The sequence below is a fragment of the Coffea arabica genome, chromosome 2e, assembly GCF_036785885.1.
Source record: "Coffea arabica cultivar ET-39 chromosome 2e, Coffea Arabica ET-39 HiFi, whole genome shotgun sequence".
Lineage (NCBI taxonomy): Eukaryota > Viridiplantae > Streptophyta > Magnoliopsida > Gentianales > Rubiaceae > Coffea > Coffea arabica.
In genome coordinates this window covers 39828854-39851177 of record NC_092313.1, presented here as the reverse complement: position 1 = coordinate 39851177, position 22324 = coordinate 39828854, and the positions used below count along the sequence as shown (strand labels likewise).

At 35.9% G+C, this 22324-nt stretch overlaps 1 protein-coding gene across 7 annotated transcripts; it reads right to left on the bottom strand.

The window, feature by feature from the left end:
* Positions 1 to 1172: 1172 nt before the first annotated feature.
* On the bottom strand, positions 1173 to 17427 carry LOC113732509 (protein LNK2). Of its 7 annotated transcripts, none has more exons than XM_027258334.2 (9): positions 17005 to 17427; positions 12528 to 12837; positions 12257 to 12386; positions 5775 to 6106; positions 5548 to 5637; positions 3375 to 4067; positions 3135 to 3286; positions 1734 to 2116; positions 1173 to 1638 (listed from the first exon to the last, which is right to left on the bottom strand). In XM_027258334.2, exons 2-8 carry the CDS (start codon positions 12624 to 12626, stop codon positions 1762 to 1764), a joined length of 1851 nt encoding a protein of 616 aa, XP_027114135.1. In that variant the 5' UTR covers positions 12627 to 12837; positions 17005 to 17427; the 3' UTR covers positions 1173 to 1638; positions 1734 to 1761. The 7 variants fall into 7 exon arrangements, with proteins under 7 accessions (XP_027114135.1, XP_027114131.1, XP_027114134.1 ...); XM_027258330.2 differs by having other exon boundaries at positions 5775 to 6093; positions 17005 to 17425; XM_027258333.2 differs by having other exon boundaries at positions 12257 to 12389; positions 17005 to 17424.
* Between the last annotated feature and the right edge of the window lie 4897 nt (positions 17428 to 22324).

The following is a 22324-nucleotide window of genomic DNA, read 5'->3' as shown; positions in this document are numbered from 1 at the left end:
GAAATGTTTGAATAATGTACTGCCTGTACGGGAGCTAATCAACGGCAGAACCAAAGCAGGTGACCCCATCTGCAGAAGGTGTGGGGAAGAAGTAGAGACGGTGGAGCATTTGCTACTGAATTGCAGAGAAACAAGACATATCTGGCACATTGCCCCAATCCAATGGGATGGGATGCAAGAACATCATGGTTGTTTCAAAAGATGGTGGATCTCTGTCACTGAGGCAAGGCATAGGGTAGCAGGATCGCAACATTTGGCCTTAACTGTCAACATTCTTTGGCACATTTGGAAGGCTAGAAATGACATGGAATTTACGGGGAAAGTTCATCAGCCTTGGAAGATTATAAAGAAAGCACAGGAGGAATGGCTACAATTTGATGAAGTTGCAAAGAAGGAAGCTAGGATGAGCACAGGAGAAACATCAACTCACAACAATGAAGACCTGCATTTAGAGCCGGAAGAGGGAACTGTGAAGATGATAGTTGCGGCAACAAGACAAACAGACAAACCTATCTTAGGCATTGGAATAACTGCAGCTGAAAGGAACCAAGAACCAATGATAGGATGGGCGCTAAGGGAAAGAAGCTCAGGGGTACAGCTAGTGGACGATGCAGTAGCATTAAAGCTGGCTATGTGCAAAGCAAATACTTTGCACCAGAGGAAGGTACAGTTCCAAGTGAAGAACAGGCAACTCCTCAATCATATTCGAACTCAGAAGGCAAGTGACAGCAGAATAGCCACGCTGGTGGAGGACATTGTACAGTTGAAAAGGTTGTTTCATATGTGCTCCTTTTGTCTAGCTCGTAGTGATAAAAATTATCTAAGCTCTAGTATTAGCATGTATGCCTTAGGCATCACAATTGATGAGGACTTGGTGTTTCCTCAGTGTTAAGTACACTGGCTGTAGAGTCAATTCGAGCATTTGCTCGCACTTGTATATTTTTTGAAAGTAATATAATCAAATATCGTTTCGGAAAAAAAAAAAAAACAAAACTACAGTATTTTTTTCAAATAATCTTCTGTGATCTGTTGCATCCTGGATCGAGATGGGCTTGGGACGTGACAAATTCACTCAAGGTTTTGAAAGGGTTATAAAAATATTATCTGCAATAAATAATAAGAATATTTTATCGCCACTAATAGACTAACGAAAACACTTCAAACGGAAAATCTACCTTAAACATACTTCCGCTGTCCATAAAAATGTGCAAGTTTTTTTCACGTCTTGCTCAATTAAAGTCCAAGATCGATGAGGAGATAGTTGAATTATGTTACAGATACAATTATGACCAGCAAGAATCTACCAAGATGGATAAATGAAGATGTAACTGACACGTCTAGCAAACAGATCACGCAGGTATAAATAAGTTGACACAAACAAGTTAATCTAGTCAAATGAGCAATATGCGAAGCGGCCATATTTGTAGAAGTTTGGTAGCTTCAATCTACTTTCAGATCTCGCAACAGGACGTGTGACGACATCAATATTCTAGTCAACCAGAATAGGAACTTCGGACATATGATATACTCCCTTTTGAAGGGAATATAGATTTTATGAACTTCCAGTGAACGACTTCTTCCATGGTCATGGCTATAGCATTGGACCTTCCAAAACCATGACAGACAGGTACCAGTGGGCTGACAATGAAAGAGTGGCTCATTACTAGTTAATCCATAATATACACATAAAATGCAAATTAATACTGTTTGGAAGAGATAAAGGAAGGAATTACCCTTCTAAAGATTTTGTTACTTCAGTTCTCACTGGGAGGGCTCGACTTTCATTATTCCAGTTTCTGCAGCTCTGGCGGTTAATGTATTTTCAGAAGTTTCCAAAGCTTTTTCCAACTGATTCTCTTTACGAAATAGGCAAGGAACCTCTGATTCCTCATGGGATAGAATTTGCTTGTTCTCTAATCTTTGAGGCAAATTGTTAGTTTGCAAGCTCATTGAGCTAGATGCTTGCTTGTCATAGTGGAGGATCTTAGCTGATAAGTTTGGTTCAGGTGTCTCAACAATCCTTCCTGTGAGCTCTAAAGGCCTATGGAACAGCAGATGAGCCACAGTGCGGTCGATTGGGTTGGTTTCTGTCTCTGCTTCAGATGCCTTCAGAAACCTGTGACAAAATAGAATTGGAGAATGAGGGTTTAACAATGCTCAACTCCACCATGAAAACCTAGATTTGCTTCAAGTATGTTCCTGAATAAACATCACGATTTCTTTCTCTAAGCAAGAATAAACATCTTATCCAAATGCACTGACACAGTAAACAACAGTACAATCAGGACACTCTTGGGTACATGTACTGCCAACTGATAATTTCAATGCAGGATATCATTGCGTACATAACAAACTGGAGATTTCAATCTTAATGATAATCTATTCAATGCACTAACGCGGCTAAGGTAATAATCTGAAAAAATCTGCATTGGTTGTTCATTCAATTTTTCACTCATGTTCCAATTAATAACAGGATGAAGAAAATTGTCAGAGATAAATATAGTTGAAAAAATCAAAATACGCAATTAAGCATGAGAAAAATCAGAGCATACTCTGCTAGTTGAGTTCCATGCTATCAATGCAGGAGAAAAGTGAGAAATGTGAAATTGTTCCCAACTATGAAAGAACTCTTTCAGTAATTTGGTATATATGCTATCTACCAAGCACTCAAGTTAAAGATGTCAATGGCTCTCATGTGTGATACTGAGAACATCTAGGCCTCTCTCTCTCTCTCTCTCTCTCTCGTTTTAACTTGTCTATGTCAAATTACACAAATGCAACAAATAATGTAAAGTTACAAAGTGAAACCTTAGATTTGAGTGCTACTAATACACAGTTTTGGTGCTTGAAAGGAGTTGGGAATTTTTGGAGACTTCGTGATTTCTAATTGAGCTTAGAAATACAGCACTTAGAAGCATGTATGCAGTACATCGATTGTTATATAGTTATCTGGAAAGCCGCTTTGCAACTTATTTCCAAGTTATCCAGTATCCAGTAAAGCAATATAATTGATGCCTGTGAGTTAATAACAAAAACTGTATGGTTCAACAACTTTTAGGATGAAATTATGATATCATTTCAGCAATACATATCATTCATCAATATTTAGCATGAATGGCAGTAGATTCTCTAACCTGTTATGAGTGTTAATTTCTTCTTTGCTGAGAACTTCATCTCTGTTGCTCTTATTGCTACTGCTTGTATCACTGGCATTCTGCCTTTGACTAGCACTCTGAGCTAGTCGAAACAGACTATCCCTAATGCAAAGTCTTATCCTCATGTCCAACTGCAAGGAAATTAAGCACAGACCATGCGCATTATTTAGCAAGTAAATACATCCACCAGGAAAGAAACGAAACTGCAGTTGCTCTAACCTTTGCTACAATATCCTGAAGTTGATATAGTATTGAATCCTGGACTGAGCAATCATCGTGCGGCACACATGCGGTATTGGAATCATCTTGTTCTATGGGTGAATTTGGCTCAAGAGACGCAACTGTTGAAAGGTTTTCCTCTGCTTCAATATTTTCTCCTTCCATAGCTGAATATTCAGTAGATGACATTTGATTGCCAAACTGCTGCTGTTGTTTCTGAATTGCAAGCATTGCTCTCATTTGCTGTCGCCTCCTTAATTTCTCAATCTTCTCCTGAGGAGTCATTGTCAAAGACTTAACAGAAGGTTCAGTAGAAGGATTCAAGTGCCCAGGAACCTCATAGCTGGAAATGGCAGGCTGCTGGCTAACTTCTCCAGAATGAAATTGCGACAAAACAGGCATAGCGGTATACTGCTTTGCCATAGTACCATTAATGAAAGAAGTCAAAAGTGGACTAGAGAGATGCTTGTAATGTGAAGACTCTGATCCTTGAAATTGTGTCTGCTGACTGAACACCAAAGACGAGCTAGATTGACCCATATTTGGTGCATATGGGGCATCGAATTGAAGAAACTGGTTTCCAGTTTGAGTCCATCCTTGTAAATTCTGCAAATGCCTGCCTTCACTTTTTTCTGCTGATTTTTTCCAGCCTTTCAACTTCTTTCGCTTATTCCCCTGCATACAAGAAAACAACTAGAGCAACACTCTGATGTTCTAAAGTAAAGAAACCATTAAAAGCACATGAATAATGTACCAAAAAGGCGTGATACTGAAACAACACAACAGCTTTTATATCTTCAGATTAGTATGAGATGATTTTTGTTTGTTCAGGTTCCCCTAGTCTTATTTGATGAACCTATATGACTTTCAGAATACCATTTTTGGTCTCCATATGATCTATTCGTCCTGTTAGGTAGATCACTCTATTTACTTTAAGGTAGTAATTTCAGTCATTTTGTTAAATCCAAGTAGTAATTTGACATGTGATATATGAACATCTAAGAAAAAGAGAATTTACTTTAAAAGAAATTCATAATTGAAGAAAACTTCAAATTTAAAAAGGCAACTTATCATGTGGCTAAAATAATTTGAAAAAGACTATTCTAGATAATGGAAATAAGTTCTAGATTATGGTTATGCAGTAGCCTTAAAGTTGACATCGGTTCCACGGAATTATAGATCTAACATGTCACAGGAAACAGACACCTAATAACAGGTCTACTTATCTTCAGTGAAAAATTTTCAATTTCACACAACAGAAAATTTGTGGCTTACTTTTCAAAGAAAGCCAGGTTATATTTGTGGGGGAATATTGAATCTTTAAGTGATGATAACGAGAAATGGGTTTGGTTAAAAATTTGACAGCTGTGTTTTCAATTCTAATCACTGGAGTCAAGCAATCAAGGATAAAATATTTTACTAGGTCCTGTCTGTAAAATATACGAAAATTGCTATCTCTGAAACAATAGACCCACTAGCCATTTTTGCCTCAAGAATACAATCAAAAAAAGGGGATGAACATCTGTAGCAGTAAAACAATCTGACCTAAAATGAAAACCATCCCATGTAGCTAGCAAATACTGTTAATATGGCCACGTTACTCAAATTTAAGAGAGCATAAATGAAAAAGTTCAAAGAAACTGTTACGCTAATCATGTTTTCTTTTCTACTGAATATTTCTTGCACCAATAGGTAGACTAATGACATGAAGACTGATTGTACATTCCAATTGTGTTTCTTTCTGAAGCATTATCTATAAGAATCTCTGTTTTCTTTTTGGACATAATTCTAATCTATATCTATTTTAAGCAAATCCGAACGGCAACTCATTTCCGGAGATTTAAGAAATGAAATTATAAGCAATTCCATTTCCAGGTACACCACAGAAGTAATTCTTGGTTGACAGCATTTATGGTGCTGCTGTTAACAAGAATGCACAAAGCTTCACCAATGGGGAATAGAAGCCAGCTAAAGTTCAGATAATCACTTCATGTTGATGTTCCTTTTGTGTGCCAAAAAAAATGATCATTCAAAAATGTTTTTTTTTTCTCATTAAAATGTGGAAAGGAAAGGAACAAAGGTGGAGTAAATAGAAAGAAAGGGGTACCTTCCTAAGGATGGGAACCTCATACAAAATAGGAATTAAATTTCACCAGGAGTAGGAAAAATATACCTTGACCATACACTCGTTAGCGACTGCAAAATTTCCTGAATCAAGCTGTAAGTTATATACTGGCTTACTTCCACTCATCTCAAAAGCTGCCTGCATTCCAAGACAAATAAATCAATTTGTTCCCAATGGCCATGTAGCAGAAATTACAATGATGCAGAAGAGAGTGGACAAAAGTCAGAGTAATGAGAGAGAAGAAAATTCATCTACATCTGGCATAGCTGTAGTACCTTCTCCTTCATTGAGATATTATTGCTACTTCCGGTGTATCCTATATTTCCTGCACAAGACTTCACATTCTGCGGGACATTGGATGTCAACAAGTTTATTTTCTCATGTCCTGGAGTAAAGCACTGGTTTTGATCTGACAGGTACTCTCCTTGAACATCAAATTGCTCTGACGTGCTCCTTAGTGAGCCTAGCCCCAGACATGGAAAGTCACCTGACATGGGAATTGACTTCTCAGGGCTGCTGGTGACATCTTTGGAAGATGACCATAGCTCATCTGCATTAACGAGGCTTCCACATCCAAATATTGGATCTTCATTGCTGCAAAATGTCACTTGTGAGGATATCAGGTCAGATGGTTACTGTCACACAAAACTAATTATGCAGTGTTATAGTCAGGCCTAGGTAAATTCAACATTGCTGACCATATTAGTAGCACAAAAAAGATAAAATGTCGGACTGTGCTGCAACAGGAAATTCATTGTGCTCCTGTGTCAAGTCTTGACTTGGACGGAGTTCAACACTAGTTTAAAACAGCCCCTTCTCTCAATTTTACTTAAAGTCAGCAGATCAGGAGGGGCAAAGAAGCTGCTACATTGTTGAAAGAAAACTGTAACACCAATACTACTTTGTTCACTTTGATCTTTTAATGATGGAGGGACATATATTGCAAATTGTGGACCGGAAAACACAACTTTTGGTAAGAGCACTTGAGGAATACTACCCCAAGTCGAATATAAGCATATCAAGAGTATGATGCCCTTTTTTTCTGTGAATTGCTTCATAAAGTATCCTGTGATGTTTAAACTTTATGCTCTATATTGGTGCTTCTGAGTTGAAATTATTAAAGAACCTCAGCACCAAGATGCATTTGCAAGGAGCGGACAAGCCCAAGATCTTTGTAAGCTTACTCATCAAAAGCCTTGGGAAGCTCGATGTGGGGCTACTTTTATTTTCCTATATTTAACATGTGACTCAGGATTCGTGAAAGCCAATCAATAATTTGCCAAGCAAAAAGCGATTGGAATTAAATGCAACTCTCAGAACAAGATATTAGACCCTTATTAACGTAGGAGTGAATGAAGTCCAAGAAGTCTCATGAGGCAGGGGTTAAGTCTTGAGGTATGATGAGTAAACAAAGACATCGAGTTCCAGAAGTCCTGGGGAGTAAAAGACCTCATATCATGCACTGATGAATTAAGATCAAAGGCACAGAAGTAATAGCATTAACAACTTGAAGAATAAGAATAATAAAGAATCACATGATGGGGTATGGGTGAGAGAGAGAGAGAGAGATTGTCTTTATATCACTACAAAAAGCACCTTAGTCACACTTCATATCTGACATCCCCAACATGCAAAAATTCCGATGTCGTTAATATTCCCAATACTCACGCTCAAAATGTACAATAGCCACAATTTCCACCCAAGTAGGATTTCTGACTTGGGAAGATTTAGAATAACTTTCTCATAAAACTAGAATTCAATTTTATGTTTTCATGTTTCACTAATATGTTCAGCATAAACAATTCATCCACCCTATATAAATCTATCTTTCAGTGTGTAAGACAATCAGAAAAGGAATTTAACAAATTCCTACAGAGTCCAAAACAATGAGGAGAAAAATCTTAATATGATAACAGACTGGTAAATCAAGCCTAAAGCTTGTACTGGCTTTTCTGCTTGAGCAATTCGCGAAAGCCCACTCATGCGGATTCACATCTAACCAAGGAGAAACTAATCAACAGATGACAAAAGGGGCTAATTACCAAGTTTCTAAGATGCAATAGCACAGAAAGTAGCCTCTTTTGATTCATTGGGTCTAAATCAGGAGAAGCACTTGATATTAATTCAAGAGAAGAACAAAGGTGGGGGGGAAAAAGGGAAATGGACGTTCAAAGTGTGGAAATACAAGAGGGCTAGAAAAGGTAAAAACAGGCAACCAAACCAACAAACTTTGAAACCCAAGACACTAGCACAAGTGCTTCAGATAAGTTATGAGTTACAAAATTGTCAAAATTTGGGAAAAACAAGTCTTTTCCAAAAGTAGGTGAATCATTCATAACCTATCTCATTAATCATGCATGATCCACAATAAGTACCCTTGTCTTCTCCTCACACTCAACCGCAAGTTGAAGCATGTGTATGATAGGCTCCTAATTTGACACAGAAAATATTACAGTCAGCCCTAAGACTTTATATGTCAGCTGAGTGATCCACAAACTTCACATGAAATGTTCCTATCACTTTTTAGCTACTTCTCCTGAATAAAATGGCAATTAAATTTTATTTCTTCTCTTTCACAAAATAAAGTACTAGATGGAACTGGAACTGACATTTAATTGTAAGACAAAATTCATATGCTAATGATACTAAAACTGAAGCAGATGTAAAATTATCTTTGACCAAAATGTAAAATGGGGAAGAGTCAAGAATCATCCACATTATTGTAACCCATTCATTACTTATTACCTAAAATTATTAATGAAATATATTTTGTCCGTCCTACTGGCCCTATGACCTGTGTCAAACTGGACCACCTTTTGACACCACTGTTTCTTCAGTTCAGAGAAACAATCGTTAAACAGTTTTGCAATTTCTAACAAAATTGAGGTATACCAACTTGAAATACTAAATAAAGTTTGCTAGCTTGGCCAAAAGAGTTGAAAGTAACAATTTCTAATATTAGTGGGAAGCAGAGAGTCTTTTATTATCACGGGCCAAAGTCTAACCAGCTACGTTAAAGGGGAAGCATGGACTGCAACTGCAACTGCAACTTACTGTCACTGGCCTAGCATCTTTACTACACTATTTAATGTTGCTTACTATCTATTGAATGTGTCATAAAATAAATGAGACAGGATGTCAAGAGTGACGCATTAATTAGTCATGTTTCTGTTACAGGAACAAGGATGTGTAAGCTAGACTTGCCAATTTTCTGTAGTGAGCTAGGCTTGCCAAATATCTCAACTAAGAATCTCTGACTTCTGCCACCTAGACTTCACCGTTCCTAGGCCCTCTGGCCGATGATTTAAATAGCCCTCACTAAGTTTCTCTTCTCTACACCGCTTCTCTCTAACATTACTTCTCACTAGTGTTCATCCTCTTTCTTTTACATCCAGGTTTTGTTCTCTAATCTCCAAGAAAACATAGTCCAAAGCAAATTTCGGCTTCACTTACATACGCAATTTCATATTACTAAGTAGTTATAGAAATCTTCATGGAAAAACAAAATAAGGGCAGAATCAGAGAATAAGAAGCCATATCCTCTCTAATTATATCCAGTTTTAGCTTACTAGAGAATTTTGGCAAGCCTAACTTACATTACATAATGCCTAGGTTGTAAAGATGACTGTCATTACTTATGACATGACAATGATCCAAATTAATCATACCAATTATTACATCAGTAATGACATCATGTCATTTAATCCGTTCACAGCACACATTTAATAACATGGATTTCTGTGGCATCTTTTACTACACTTCTATCAGAAAGAGCTGCCTAATACAACTAATCCAAATTCCAAGACCAGACCAAGTAGCTTGGTCTCAACCAAAACTTAGTTCCCTAACTTTTGGCCAGTAAACCAATTTTAACAACTTATATTAATTTGCTTGCATGTTAGTCCACCAACTCTTTTGAGTACAAACTACCAGCCTAAGTGATTGCTTTAGTTGTCAGAAGACAGAATAAACGTGTAATAAGCCATTCAATCAACACCCCCAACCTATTTAATCAAGACACTCAGTATGTTACGTCATGCCTGAAAATAGCATGCCTAGTAGTTCTATGAGAGCTACTGTACTTAGGTTCCTGCTTTTGTCCTCATTTACCAAATAGAAATTTTTGGTTGTACATGACTCAGAATCACAGTCAGACATCCCAAAACCATTATGTTGGATGAGGGAGTATTTATGGAGTAAGAGTCCACAATAATACCTGACAAGGATTATTCTATCCTTGCATGCTTGAAAGTCACATCTCATGCTAGGATAATATTGAGTTTCTCTGCACTACTACATTATAAGACAAACAAATGAAGGCCATTGTTGTGATAAATTGCTGCACCCTGGCACATTTGAATCCAGCATTCACCTTACTCACCAGAAGTTGTAGATGGTACTTATGCTCACACTTATATATGCAAAACAATGCGATTTTTACAGCTTTAGACAGAAAGGTGTCCCACACCATACACACAAATCTGGCAAGAAGAAGATTTGTGCATATCAGGAGATGCTTAAATAGGAAAAGCTTCTCAATATCTAAACAAGTGAGAGAGGAAGCCAATAAGTTATGGCATATGTGTCTGAACATGATGAAGCTGAGTTTCTTGACTTGCTCTCATCATCAAACACTTTGTGTAAAACCCTTCTCGTAAAGTAATCAAGCTAGTACTAATCTTCTCAAGACTTGTGTATTAATCCATTTGGTGAAATAATCAATCTAGTAGGTAATCTACTCTTTTTAGGATGACACTAATATGAATGTGTCCTCCTAGCAAAACATTTGACAGATTTATGAGGAGTTTCCAGAAACAGCAGTGCCACACGATGTGAATATTCCAGCATTATAGTTTATACGGGGATTTCAGAGCATGAAGAGTATTCAAGTCCTTGTACATTAGTTGATTTAGATATATCACGAGAGAGTGGTGTGGGTATATTAGATTGCTCTCTTCTTATGCCTAAAGTGATCAAGTCTAGTTTCTTTTAAATCTTTACCTTGTTTATCACCAACTAAAAGAAGAAATTGCCATGTTTGATGAAAGATACATGCAAAATACCCTGGGCAGATTCACCTTCCCAGTTTTTGACACAAATATGAACTTGCAAGAAGACTTTGAGCTTGAATTGTCATGTGTTGCTACCACTTTGAATTGTATTTAAGAATTTTATGGCATTTATAAGTGTGTAAAATTAGAGTCAGTGCTCATAGATTGTAATTATCTTCACATCACATGTAAGAAATTACCCAGAAAAATTCTGCAACTACTGCAGTCGGAATTTGCTCAAGTACTGTTTCTGTCTAAAAGGATGAAATAGCCATCTAAAACTTCAATCTAGATTGACCTAAATCCACTGTTATGGTGTTCATGGAAAATGTGACAGGAAGAGGGAGAGAGAGCATTATGGTGTAATTAGTTTAGTACTGCTTACAAAAGAGAATAAGTAATCAAGCTAGTACTAGCTTGGCTGGTCATTGGAGTTAATCAGAGAATAAGTATTTACACATAAAGTTTGATGTTGTAAGCAGGGAAGTATGATTTCAAGCCCTAGTTCAGGGAACAATACACAAAAGGTGGGATTACATAATTTTTTGCTGACACATCAATTCATTAATTTTACGCTCCCAGAGTCATTCTTTTTTCTCTTCATGACCTCCTTGGTCTTTCGATCATGTACTTTAGAGTCTGAAGAAGATGCAACGTAATTATAATAGTTTTCTATTTTAGTTTCAATTATTAAAACAAAAAAAAAGCTGTACCACTGCAATAGCTCAACCAAATTAGTTATCCTCAGACGCTCTTCAAACCCATGACTGACCTTGTTATAATTGACTGTGAATTTAATCTCATCGAAAACATCATCAGAACAAAATGGGGAAACGAAGTGAGAAAAATAGGTATTAGAACGTCACGTGGTCATTAATTTGTTGCAGCATACTTGCAGGGAAATCAACAGAACAGAAAACTAAAACCATTGTTTCTCATGGTACATTTGACTCAGTATAAAGAGGATGGCAAAACTTCAATAAGTTTATTCGAGGTTTGCATTGGCTTCTTAAGGTTCCACCATAATTTTGCTATTTTGACTTTAGGGGCCCATGTTGATAGCCAAATTTGTCAGAATTGTACATGAAAATCACATCTTCTAGCAGTTTCTTGACAAGCTGTAGCATCGAATTCTGAAACTACAAAGAGTTGGATGATCATGTCCTGAACAAAATTATTCCTCCATACTCTGCTTTAAAGTTTTCAGTTTCCATTTCTAGGTGTGAGGAGTTCCAGCCTCAAGATGCTCACCTATGGTTTTAGATGTACATGGGATGTAGTTCCACCTTTGGCAAGAAGAGAAGACTTGAAACCCAATCGCATGTACTTTGTCCACTTTTTATCGATAGAGTTCATCTTTATAATTTATTGAAAATGCTTATGCAAAGTGATTGACCGGCTTAACCTCAAGGGTTAGATCAAGTCTTTCTTTATTTATTGTCAAGTGGTCTAGAACAATAGATGACATGAATTTTGAATTTAACGTTACAGCAAAAGTATAATGTATGAGTAAATCTTATATACACTGACAATGTATACACTATCACCATTGGATTCATGACATATGTGCAAATATTGAATTTCAAATTCAAATTTTGCATAGTTGTCATTCATCCAACGCTGACAGTATATACACTATGAGTGTAGGAAAGATTAATCCTTAATTGTATGAACAAAACTAAGAATGAGAGAGAATTTTGCATTACCTAAAGATCCTCTCAAGGTCCTCAAAGCTCCCAACACTAGCCCAACCATAATCAACAAAATCGCCTTGCTCACTATCATCAAGAGGGCTCTGGAAAATTTCAGAAGCATTATCGAGAGGAGCAGCCTTGTCTTCTGGGGAAATTTTGACAGTCAAAAAGTGAAACTTTCTAATAACAACATACAAAGGGAAATTATCTCCGTGAATAGATTATGCACTGCATCTTAAATCATGTTTGCAAATATCTGTTACATTATTGGATGTTTCAGTACCCATAGTATCTTCATTAGCCTTTGCAGCACCCGGTAACGAGAGATCAGGCCATGAGTCCACACCAAATTCCATTGCAGAAAGATCTTCATTTGTGTCATATTGGGAACTGCATTGTAGTTTTACTCCATGTAGATCACTTTGTGTAGCAGGTTTCTTCTGTTCAGCAGTTTTTACATCCACAGCTTCCTGATTCTTTTCTTTCTTAATACAATCTCCATACGAACCTAGAGGTTTTTCTTCATTTGCATCTGGATATGGAACAATATGATCCTCACCTTCCCCAGCCTCACCCCATATAATATTTGACAGCTGAAATGCAACAGAAAATATGTGGAATCTCATGACTTAAGAGCAGAATGAGTAGAATACATAGAAACAGCATATCTTCACTACATTGTAAACCATTAAAGTGCATATACTAATTCATGACAACAAAGATATGCATAATTGCTCAATGATATAGATATATAGATAGAAAGATAGAGATATAGATTGATAGGTAGACACACACAGAAAAGCCCACATCCACACCCCTAGAATTTAGCCTAAATTGACCTAGGAGGGACTGGTTCAAAGATTCTTCTTTCCAATAGACAACTTATTAGAGAAACCTAAACACCTAAAAATTGCTAACACATGACAATATTAATAATCAAACTTTTTTTGCTTGCAATCATTAAAGAGTTAATTAATCACCCAGGCCATTTATCTTCCATATAAAATTTGTATTCAGTCCGGTGATCTTAAATCTTAGGTTTCCTTGTAGTCATGCCTTGTTCAACTGCTTTCTATCCTGATATGCAGCAACTTTTGTTTCAGACAAATAACTTCATCAATGAAATGAAATTAACTTCTTGAGTAATATGATCATCCTCATGAATCCCCTACCCCAAAAGAAGTTCATTCCTGAAGAATTAGGGACCTTCTGCCAAGACAAACTACTGCTTGCATGCTATAGTATGATAAGCAGAAATTTGAGACACATATTACAACTATAATGGGAAGAAACCTTCACTTGTTAAGTTTGACGTCTAAACTTCTTCCTCCCAGGTTCATCACATAATATGCATGTGTCTTCATTCTGCAACATCTCTTTGTTTGGCAAATTTGAGCATTACTGGATAATGTATGATGTCTTGCTCATGTGCCAACATAAATCATTCCTTCAAGGGTACTGTCCATGCTTCATATACAGAGAAATTTTAGTGATCCAGCTATGCTTCTAAGCAATTTGCTCTTAATCATGAAGTGCATCACTCATCGCCAGACTCTTGGATGCATGAGGTCAACCAATGTAGTGGAGTAGGTATGCTAAGCATCTAGAGCCCTTATATGAGGTATATCCAAGGATGAACAACTGCAGCTTTACTGCTCTACAAATTTAGGTGATTCAGAATCTAGAAGCGGTCTTACAAATGGAGTCTAGGCTTCAGGATATCGGTTAGGTTATCCTTAGAGAGCATATCCAAACAGTTGCTCTAAAAATCAGAAACCTGCGTTCATCATGTAGCAGCACAACACAGTTTATGCCCATATTAGTCCATGCAATAGATTGAAAACAGGTCTTGCTTATGATCATAAATAGGCTAATTCTCGAGGCTATTAAATGTTGAACAGCCACAATCTGAGGCATCTATAATCTCCTTACGACTTTGGATCCCTCAACTTCCATGGGGAACCACGGCAAACCCATCTCAACTCCTAAGCAAATTGTTTGCCAGTAAGACCAGCTCATACAAGATTGCGATAAACTCTAAAGTTGGAATGGAAACGGTAAGTGGGACATGGAGAGGCAAACGTTATATGGCAATATATTAGAAAAAACTTCCATACCTTATGTAAATTTTGAAGGCAGTGAAGTCTAATTTTGTTAATGATATGTACGAAATACTAATACTTTGAAGGCAAAATTACTGAAACTCTAAATTCTTGGGATGCTGCCCACCCCCCACCCTCATGCTTCCTCTGCATGTATGGCCCAAAGAAAGTGCAAAGACAATAGAAATTTCCACTTAAGGCTTCCTTTCAACACATAGCAATTCAAACATATCCAAGATCTGACACCAAAGAACATTAGGTAACCAAGGAGTAAAAACGACGTTGATCAAGTTTTGCTCCCGGCTTTGGAGTCTCCCAACTAGACTAAGTGCTTTACAGGAACTCCTGATTCAGCTCATTTGAGAAACTAAAATGCCTTAAGACAAGGGTGCATGTATGAATCAAACAATTATGACACGCATTCCCATCATAACTAACACATGCAGGAGCGAAAAGGACTACATAATTCATTACATTACAGATCCTCTTTAGCAAACCACTATTTAACTATTCTGCTATTTTCCAGAAATTAAGGAAACAAATTTAGCAGAAATCTGTGGCTGTCTGCCACAATTGTGTCCTCATTATATGCACAAAGAAGAAACTTTGCATCAATTTGTAGATGAGATAAGAAGAAAATTTCAAGCAGTAGGAAGACGACAAAGAAACCATGGGACAGAAAACATACTACAAATAAAGTCATCCTTCCAAGGTCCTATAGACTGCACAACAATAAGTATTTTTTGAGCTCCATGAAGTTTACATTTATAAGACTACCTAAGCACAAGATGGCTTTCAATAGCTATGGACATAAAGAAATAGATTAAGATACAGGAAAGCCTATCCAGCTTTTAGTCCACCAGCCAAACAAAAAAAAAAAGGAAATTTCAAACTCTTCTAATCTATCTAGAGATGGAAGTATTATCTAAAATAATAGATGTGCAACACATTAGTCCAAATACTTGTATAAACATCAATTTCCAAATCATTTGTTTTCAATCTCGTCCCAAAATTAATCTGCAACAGTTTCTGTGTTGCTACATTAGCATAACCCACACAAAAGGAAAACATCAAGGAAAATGCCTGTCCTTTTCCTTCTTTTGCGCAAGGTGCATATTAGCTAAGAGTCCATAACTTTGTAGTTATTGGTACCTTGATGCATATTAAAATTGGATATCGGTGCTATGTGCTATTTGTTTATATTAAGACGTACTTCTGAGGTTTTCTAGCAATTTTATGTTGTAAATGGGTGCAAACTTTTTAAGGTTTTCCTTTTATCTCTTTATCCTCTGTAGTTCAGGCAATTAGACTTTGGTTGAATCTGTGTTTTCTCACAAGAATAGGATGGTTAAGAAAGGTCAAACTCATTCAAATTGCTTGAAGATGGATATGGGATTCCGACAAATTTGAGGCTACTGTGTTCAGTGATTTAGCTCTGTGGTTTTTTAGCCCTAAATGTGGATGTCTTGCTGCAAATCCAATTTTCAACTGGACCTTCCCCGATATACAATCAAATGTGGAAATCTACTAGCATATGTATCTTTCTTTTATGAGAATTCCTCCTACAAAGAGCACTTATGCATTCTCTATCTACTAATAATGGGTGCCCCAACTGCTCAGCAACCAAACCTGATACTCAGCGCTTGTTGAATAATGCCATCTACTCAAGGAAATCTGAGTAAAATTGGCAAAAATCAACTTCCTTAGTTCCTGTACCTGATCTCTGCTGGACACACACAACTGCCGTAGCAACTTTTCAGGGTTTACCATGATTACAAGGTGCAGTTTTGAGCTACAATCTAAATTCATATACCTGGAGTTGTTTGGGCACTGTATCCCAAGCATATTTCAGCTAGGAAATGCCAGTTCAAGATTAGTTCAAAAAATAAACAAGTCAACCATTGAGGATGCTTTAATAATCAAGCTTGACTCAAACTCAGATTGATGACTTTCAAGCATGTGATCCAAGAGTCGTAAACCACAATCTCGTATGCGCACAAAATGATCAAGCAACTCAATCTGAAAATTAAACTAAGCTCAACCACAGCAGCAATACAAGCGAACAATAATCATATTAAACTGGATACTGCTTAGCTAGTTAGGAAATTAAACCAAGATTTAGCAAACACAGAGTGAATAGTGCCCAATATTTTTCAGATTCCACTCTCAAAAACTAAAATTAGTATTCTATGACTTGTAACAGAACAAGGAAACCCATAATATGTGGAAGCACAATAAGAATCTCATTAATTCCCTAACAAAACAAGTATGAACTCATCATAGGCAGCATGAAAACCTTACAGATTTGTGATCACACATAAACAAACCAACACCACGATAAGGCTAGAAACCTAAAAACCTTTAACCTTAAAAAAAATGAGATGCAAAAAAGAATACGCAAATAACCAACAAAACAAAATTATTTTATTGCCTTGACATGGCAAGACAGAAAAGAAGAATTAAAAAAAAATAATCCAATTAAAAATAAAGCTAAAAGAAAAATGAGTTAATAACTATAAATTATACATTTTAGTCAATTAAATCTTTGTTTTCAATTATCATTTCTTTGTTTCCTTCATTTTCTCTAAACATAGGCAATAAATACTTTAAAAAAAAAAGAAGACACCTAATGAAAAATCAGTCTTGTGGAAAAATTACCTCTTCGTCGTTCCAATCAAACATAGCTAAAAAATCCACGAACGATAACTACTCCAAACCGAAAATTCACCGCCTGCTGCTTCAAACTTAGTCCAAACATCTCCAGTTCTTTCAACTAAGTTATCTCCAGAACGGCGCCGTCGAAGGACACGCTAGAGAGCATGAATCAGAACACAGTGAGAAACAAACCTCTTTTCAACAAATCCAATCAAAAACAGGTAAATTATTTTTATTTTATTTTTCCATTTTTTCTAATCGTGCAATGAAAAATGCAAAACCAGGAACAGCATTTTCTTTCTTTTTTTTCCCCTTCTTTTGAACAGTAGAGAGAAAAGTGTAGAGAGAGAAAGTGTGTGGTGCAGTGGTGCTGTTGCTGGAAGACTTTGTGAGGCAGAGGACTGTGGAGGGGAACGCGTGGGGTCCACGTCACGTGGGGCGAGGCATGAGGTTATGGTCTGCTGCTCAGACACGTAGGCATGTGTGTGTCTAAATTTGTGGCTCTCGGCCTAGGATCTATTACAACGTTTCTATTGGAGTGCAGAGATTGATATCATGTGAATTTACTTAAATAACCCATTTAAAAAAAAAAAGGGATTTACTTCAATGGTCGGTTGTGGTATTGCAATGAATTCTTAATTGACCAGTCAATAGCAATAGTAGTTCATATTCTGTTGTTTCATTTTTTCATTTATCAAATATAGTAGTAATTGCACTACTATTTTTTATTCTTTCTGTTTTCGGCCCACGAGCATTAAGTTGATTTCACAGATAAAGTTTGTGACCTACAATAAAGCCAATTTCATTTTCCTTTATGTATGATTACAAATGATTTTTTTTTATTAGGGAAAGAAATTTTGAGGCGATAATGCTTTTACTGTTACATAATTGATTCAAAATTCTTGAGAGTTGAAAATTTCAAATGATTTAAATCATTGCTCGTTTGATTTGGATATCTTATTTATTCCATCATTATTATGTTGGTAATCGAATTCAGAAATAGATTGAATAACTGGTTTTTGCTTATTTGAATTTTTAACTCTTTAAATTATTTGATTTTTATGGAATATCTAAGAATTTGTTTAAGTAAAATGTCCAGTTAGAATACAGCACTTCCCAAAGGCAAAAACATGCACATTCTTGAAAATAAATGGACACGGGAATTTTGGGTTACTTTTTAAAAAAATGTATACTAATAAATCTTTTTCTGAGCCATATGTCAAGGTACGGTGACATCAGTTAAATTAAGCGTCATCAAAAGAAATACAAGCTTTTAAAAAAAAAAAAATTCTGTGCATTGATTTTGAGAATTGATAGCCACTGCACATTCAAAGTATTAATAGCCATTGCAAATTTTCAAGTTGGGTGTCGGTCCTAATCCTAAGTCTTGAGTTGGTGGCGGTTTTGTGGTGCATGTCTATTTGGGGGTCGCTTTCAAGGGTTTAATTAAAATGATTAGGCTAATTCAGCCGGCAAAGGATTAGTCTAGTGCAATTAATTAAGGTCTGGGGGACCACTTGCACTTATCGTGTGGTGAAACATGCTTAGCACCACAAAAAAGGGTCTACAGCTCGTGAGTGACTTACTTTGGTTGATTAATAACAACAAGAAGTGGCAGAAGCCTGGGTTGCAAACTTGCGGCCAGAGATTTCTGAGGTTTTTGAAGTCGATCTTTTTTTTTTTTTTTTTTAGTATAAGTAGGAGGACTCGAACCCAAGACCTCTTGCTTACATTCCCTCCCCCGTACCATCCAACCCATCCCTCTCCCCTTTTGAAGCCGACCTTTATACCAAATAAAGTTAAAAATAGTTTTTTTTTTAATTTTCAACCCAATAACTTTTTGCAAGCTCTTTTTTTTTTTTTTTGCAAGCTCGTATAGTAGAAATTTTGGTAGCTTAGGGCTTGTTTAGATTGTTATTTTCCGCAATTTTTATAGAAAAATATATTGTAACGGTTTGACTTATATGAGATAAAAAAAATTGAAAAATATATTCATGAAAAACGTAAAAATTTTCTGAAGAAAAATAGCAATAGTTGGTTAAGGCTAATATCACTGGTCTTTTTTCCTCTAAATAGCTGTTTAAACCCATTTTGCAATTGTGGTTGAATAAGTTGTTCCTGTAGCCGTTAATTCAAATTTAATTTAGTGGAATACAGTAATTGCATTCATGGATTACCATTCTCAAAGTCAAATAACTACTTTCAAACTTTTTCATGGCTGAGTTAAAAAAATTCAGGGAAAAAAGAATGCAAATTCACTTCTTCTTTTTTTAATGAATTCCCAACATTAAAAACCAAAGTAGACATTCACGTGCAAATGGAAAGATCTTAACAAATAAAAATCTTCTCTTTTCATCTTAATATCAAATATATACAGTAATCATGTTGTAGATAAGAATATTGTATAATAGTAGTCACACATGGATGATGGATGAGGACGCACGTGTTGTCCATCTAAAGGTCAGGATTACCTCGAGAACAAGAGGAAAAAAATTGAATTTTGTATATAATTGTAAACCAATCCACTTCGATTTCTTTTATTTTTTATCATAATAAACTAATGAATATGATTTAATATTGCTAGTTGAGTGATTAGTAGGTACTTGAAGTTAGTGGAAGTGTCTTTATGGCTAATATCACCCTCTACAAGCCTTCTTAAAGTTAAGTCATCGCAAACTACTCAATCAACCACTCGATTCGAGTTCGGTTTGATCAAGTTTGAGTTTGAGCTACCCAACAAGAGAAACATGTCCGAGTTCAAGCATTAGGATTAGGTACTTAAGAGCTCGACGACCTCAATCAAATATTTTAGTAATTAATTTAGAAATTATAATTAAATATAATATTTTAATATAATTATATTATTCATATATGTATTAATACGCAATGCCTAAAATAGGTACAAAAATCTTGAGATTTACAATTGAACCTTCTATTTTTCCTTAAGATTTGAGTGAGGGATATCAAATTATTATTTTGGATAAAATACAAAAAAGCCCATTGTGGTAAACCTAATACACAGAAAAGCTCCCCGTGGTTTCAAAATATATAACATGACACCCCGTACTTGGAACTAAATTGTAAAGGTGACGGAATCCGTTAAACTTAACGGAAATGACTTATTGGAATCTAAAAAAAAAACTTTTATACATAATTTTTAACAAATATACCTGTTCTACCCCTTAACTCTCAATTCTCTCTAGGGAAAATCGCCACTTTAGTCCTTAAACTATTTTACTTATGTCAATTTCGTCCCTCAATGTTATTTTAGCCTAATTTAGTCCTTCAACTTAAATTTCTTGTCCAATTAGATCCTTTTATGGCTGCACCGCCCAATAAACTTTTTCGACACAAAAAAGCACTACCTAAACAAAGGGCAAAAATGGAAGTACAAGTCTTGTCCTACATTAAAATAAAGAAATCTGAAAACTTTTCATCTAATGGGGTAAAACAAAAATTTTACACTAATGTGGGGAGAAAAATAAAATATCTGTAAAAGAAGATCCCAATTTTCATCTCCATTTATCACTAGTCAACAAGTCATCACCAACTATGTCACCATTCTTCTTTGGCAAACTTCCGAAACAAGGACGTCGTCTTTTTGAACTCTTAAATCAATAGCCATTCTGAACTGGACAATCGAGACTCCTCTCTAAATTTGTAAATATTTCTACAAATGAGACTCTGCAATTTTTTGTTTTAACTCTCACATATTCTCTACTAGTATTGATGCATTATTAATTCCGGAGTATTCATTAATTGGGAAAAAAGCCTGTGTGATTGTCGTAAAAGCAATTCATTTGTAGGATATTTTTGTGAGCAGTTTTTTTGCTCAATATGTACTCTACATTGTGATAGTTCTTTGCTCAATATGTATTCTAGATTGCATTTTGTTGAAGAGGCCCAAAAAGTGTTTGATGAAATGTTTAACAGAATTATAGTTTCATGAACCACCATGGTTTGCTAGGTATGCAACCCCTAGACTTGCTATGGAGGCATGTAAATTTTTTCAACCTCTATTTGATGGAAGGTAGATAGAGGACTTGAACGAATTTCTTAGAGCTTTTTATGATGATACTGGTGATGGTCCTGGAGAGAAGAGGGAAAAGCTTTAGCTCCTCTCTATTTGAGACTCAACGGGTTTGGAAAGCATTGACAATTTAATTCCATAAGTTCTATGCCTTGAAACTTTCCCAATTTTTTGACATCTTTGTGAGAAAAAGAACCCAAATAAAATAGAAAGGAATGAGAAGGTGATGGAATCCAAGAAATGAAATATAGAATGAGAGAAGATGGCGATGTTTAAGGAAAGGTTGTGGTTGATAATTATTAGTAGATGGTAGTAATAGTGAAAAATTTTGTTAAGAGACTAGGTATGATTTGGATTGGGAAAAATGCTTTGACATAGAAGGATAATTCAAATTCTCTTTTGACGATCTCTATTTTCTTTCCCAATTTGGTGGAAAATTTGTTTTTCTCTCCTTTTTGACGGAAATCGTTTTGTTGGGGTTCTAACCTTGGCCCTAACTTTGTAATTCCTAGATTGCCCTTAATAGGGTGGTGATTTTGTGCCTGAAAGATTTTAATTGGTGGTGCGTCTGTGAAAAGATTTAATTGGACAAGAAATTTAAGTTGAAGGACTAAATTAGGCTAAAAAGACATTGAGGGATGAAATTGACATAAGTGAAATAGTTTAAGGACTAAAATGGCGATTTTCCCTTCTCTCTATCTAGAGATTAGAGAATAAAATAAATGATTTTTTTGAACTGTCTTTTGTTTAATTATATCAGGGCATTTTGGTCATTTCGTCCATTTCCGTTAAGTTTAACGGATTCCGTCATCTTTACAATTAAGTTCAAAGTACGGGGTGTCGTGTTGTATATTTTGAAATCCCGAGAGATTTTCTGTGTATTAGATTTACCACAGGGGGTTTTTTTGTTTTTTATCCTATTATTTTCTTACATAGATAAAACATCATAATAAGAAAACTAAGAACAAAAGAAAAAAATGAGAGTTTATTTTTTGAGTTTTCCTCCTCCACTCCTCCTCTATTCTTGCTCCCAAGTCCCGGCCTCCTACTAACCCAAAGTCCCTCTCCGACGCTTCCACTGAGATTCTTCTAAAATCTCAACTAGTTGAATGAAGCTGCCAACCTCCCACAGAGCTCTCTGGCAGTCATTCTATTCATGCAGTTGAGGATTGGCCACAACTGTTGGTCCATCATTGTTCATGTGGCTAAGGATTGGCTCTGGGGCTTTGACTGAACTAAGATATGAAATAGTTAAAGCTTTTTTAAGTTTAGTTGTTGAGTTGTCGAAGTCAA

Excerpts from the sequence above, each read along its gene's own strand:
- LOC113732509 (XM_072080516.1), bottom strand. The coding sequence starts at position 17,028 with ATGTTTGATTGGAACGACGAAGAG. Across the intron at positions 6,094-12,256 it reads GACCTTGAGAGGATCTTTAG|CAATGAAGATCCAATATTTG; the intron begins GTAATGCAAAAT and ends GACATTTTGCAG. Across the intron at positions 4,068-5,547 it reads CTAACGAGTGTATGGTCAAG|TTGTTTTCTTGTATGCAGGG; the intron begins GTATATTTTTCC and ends GTGTTGCTCTAG.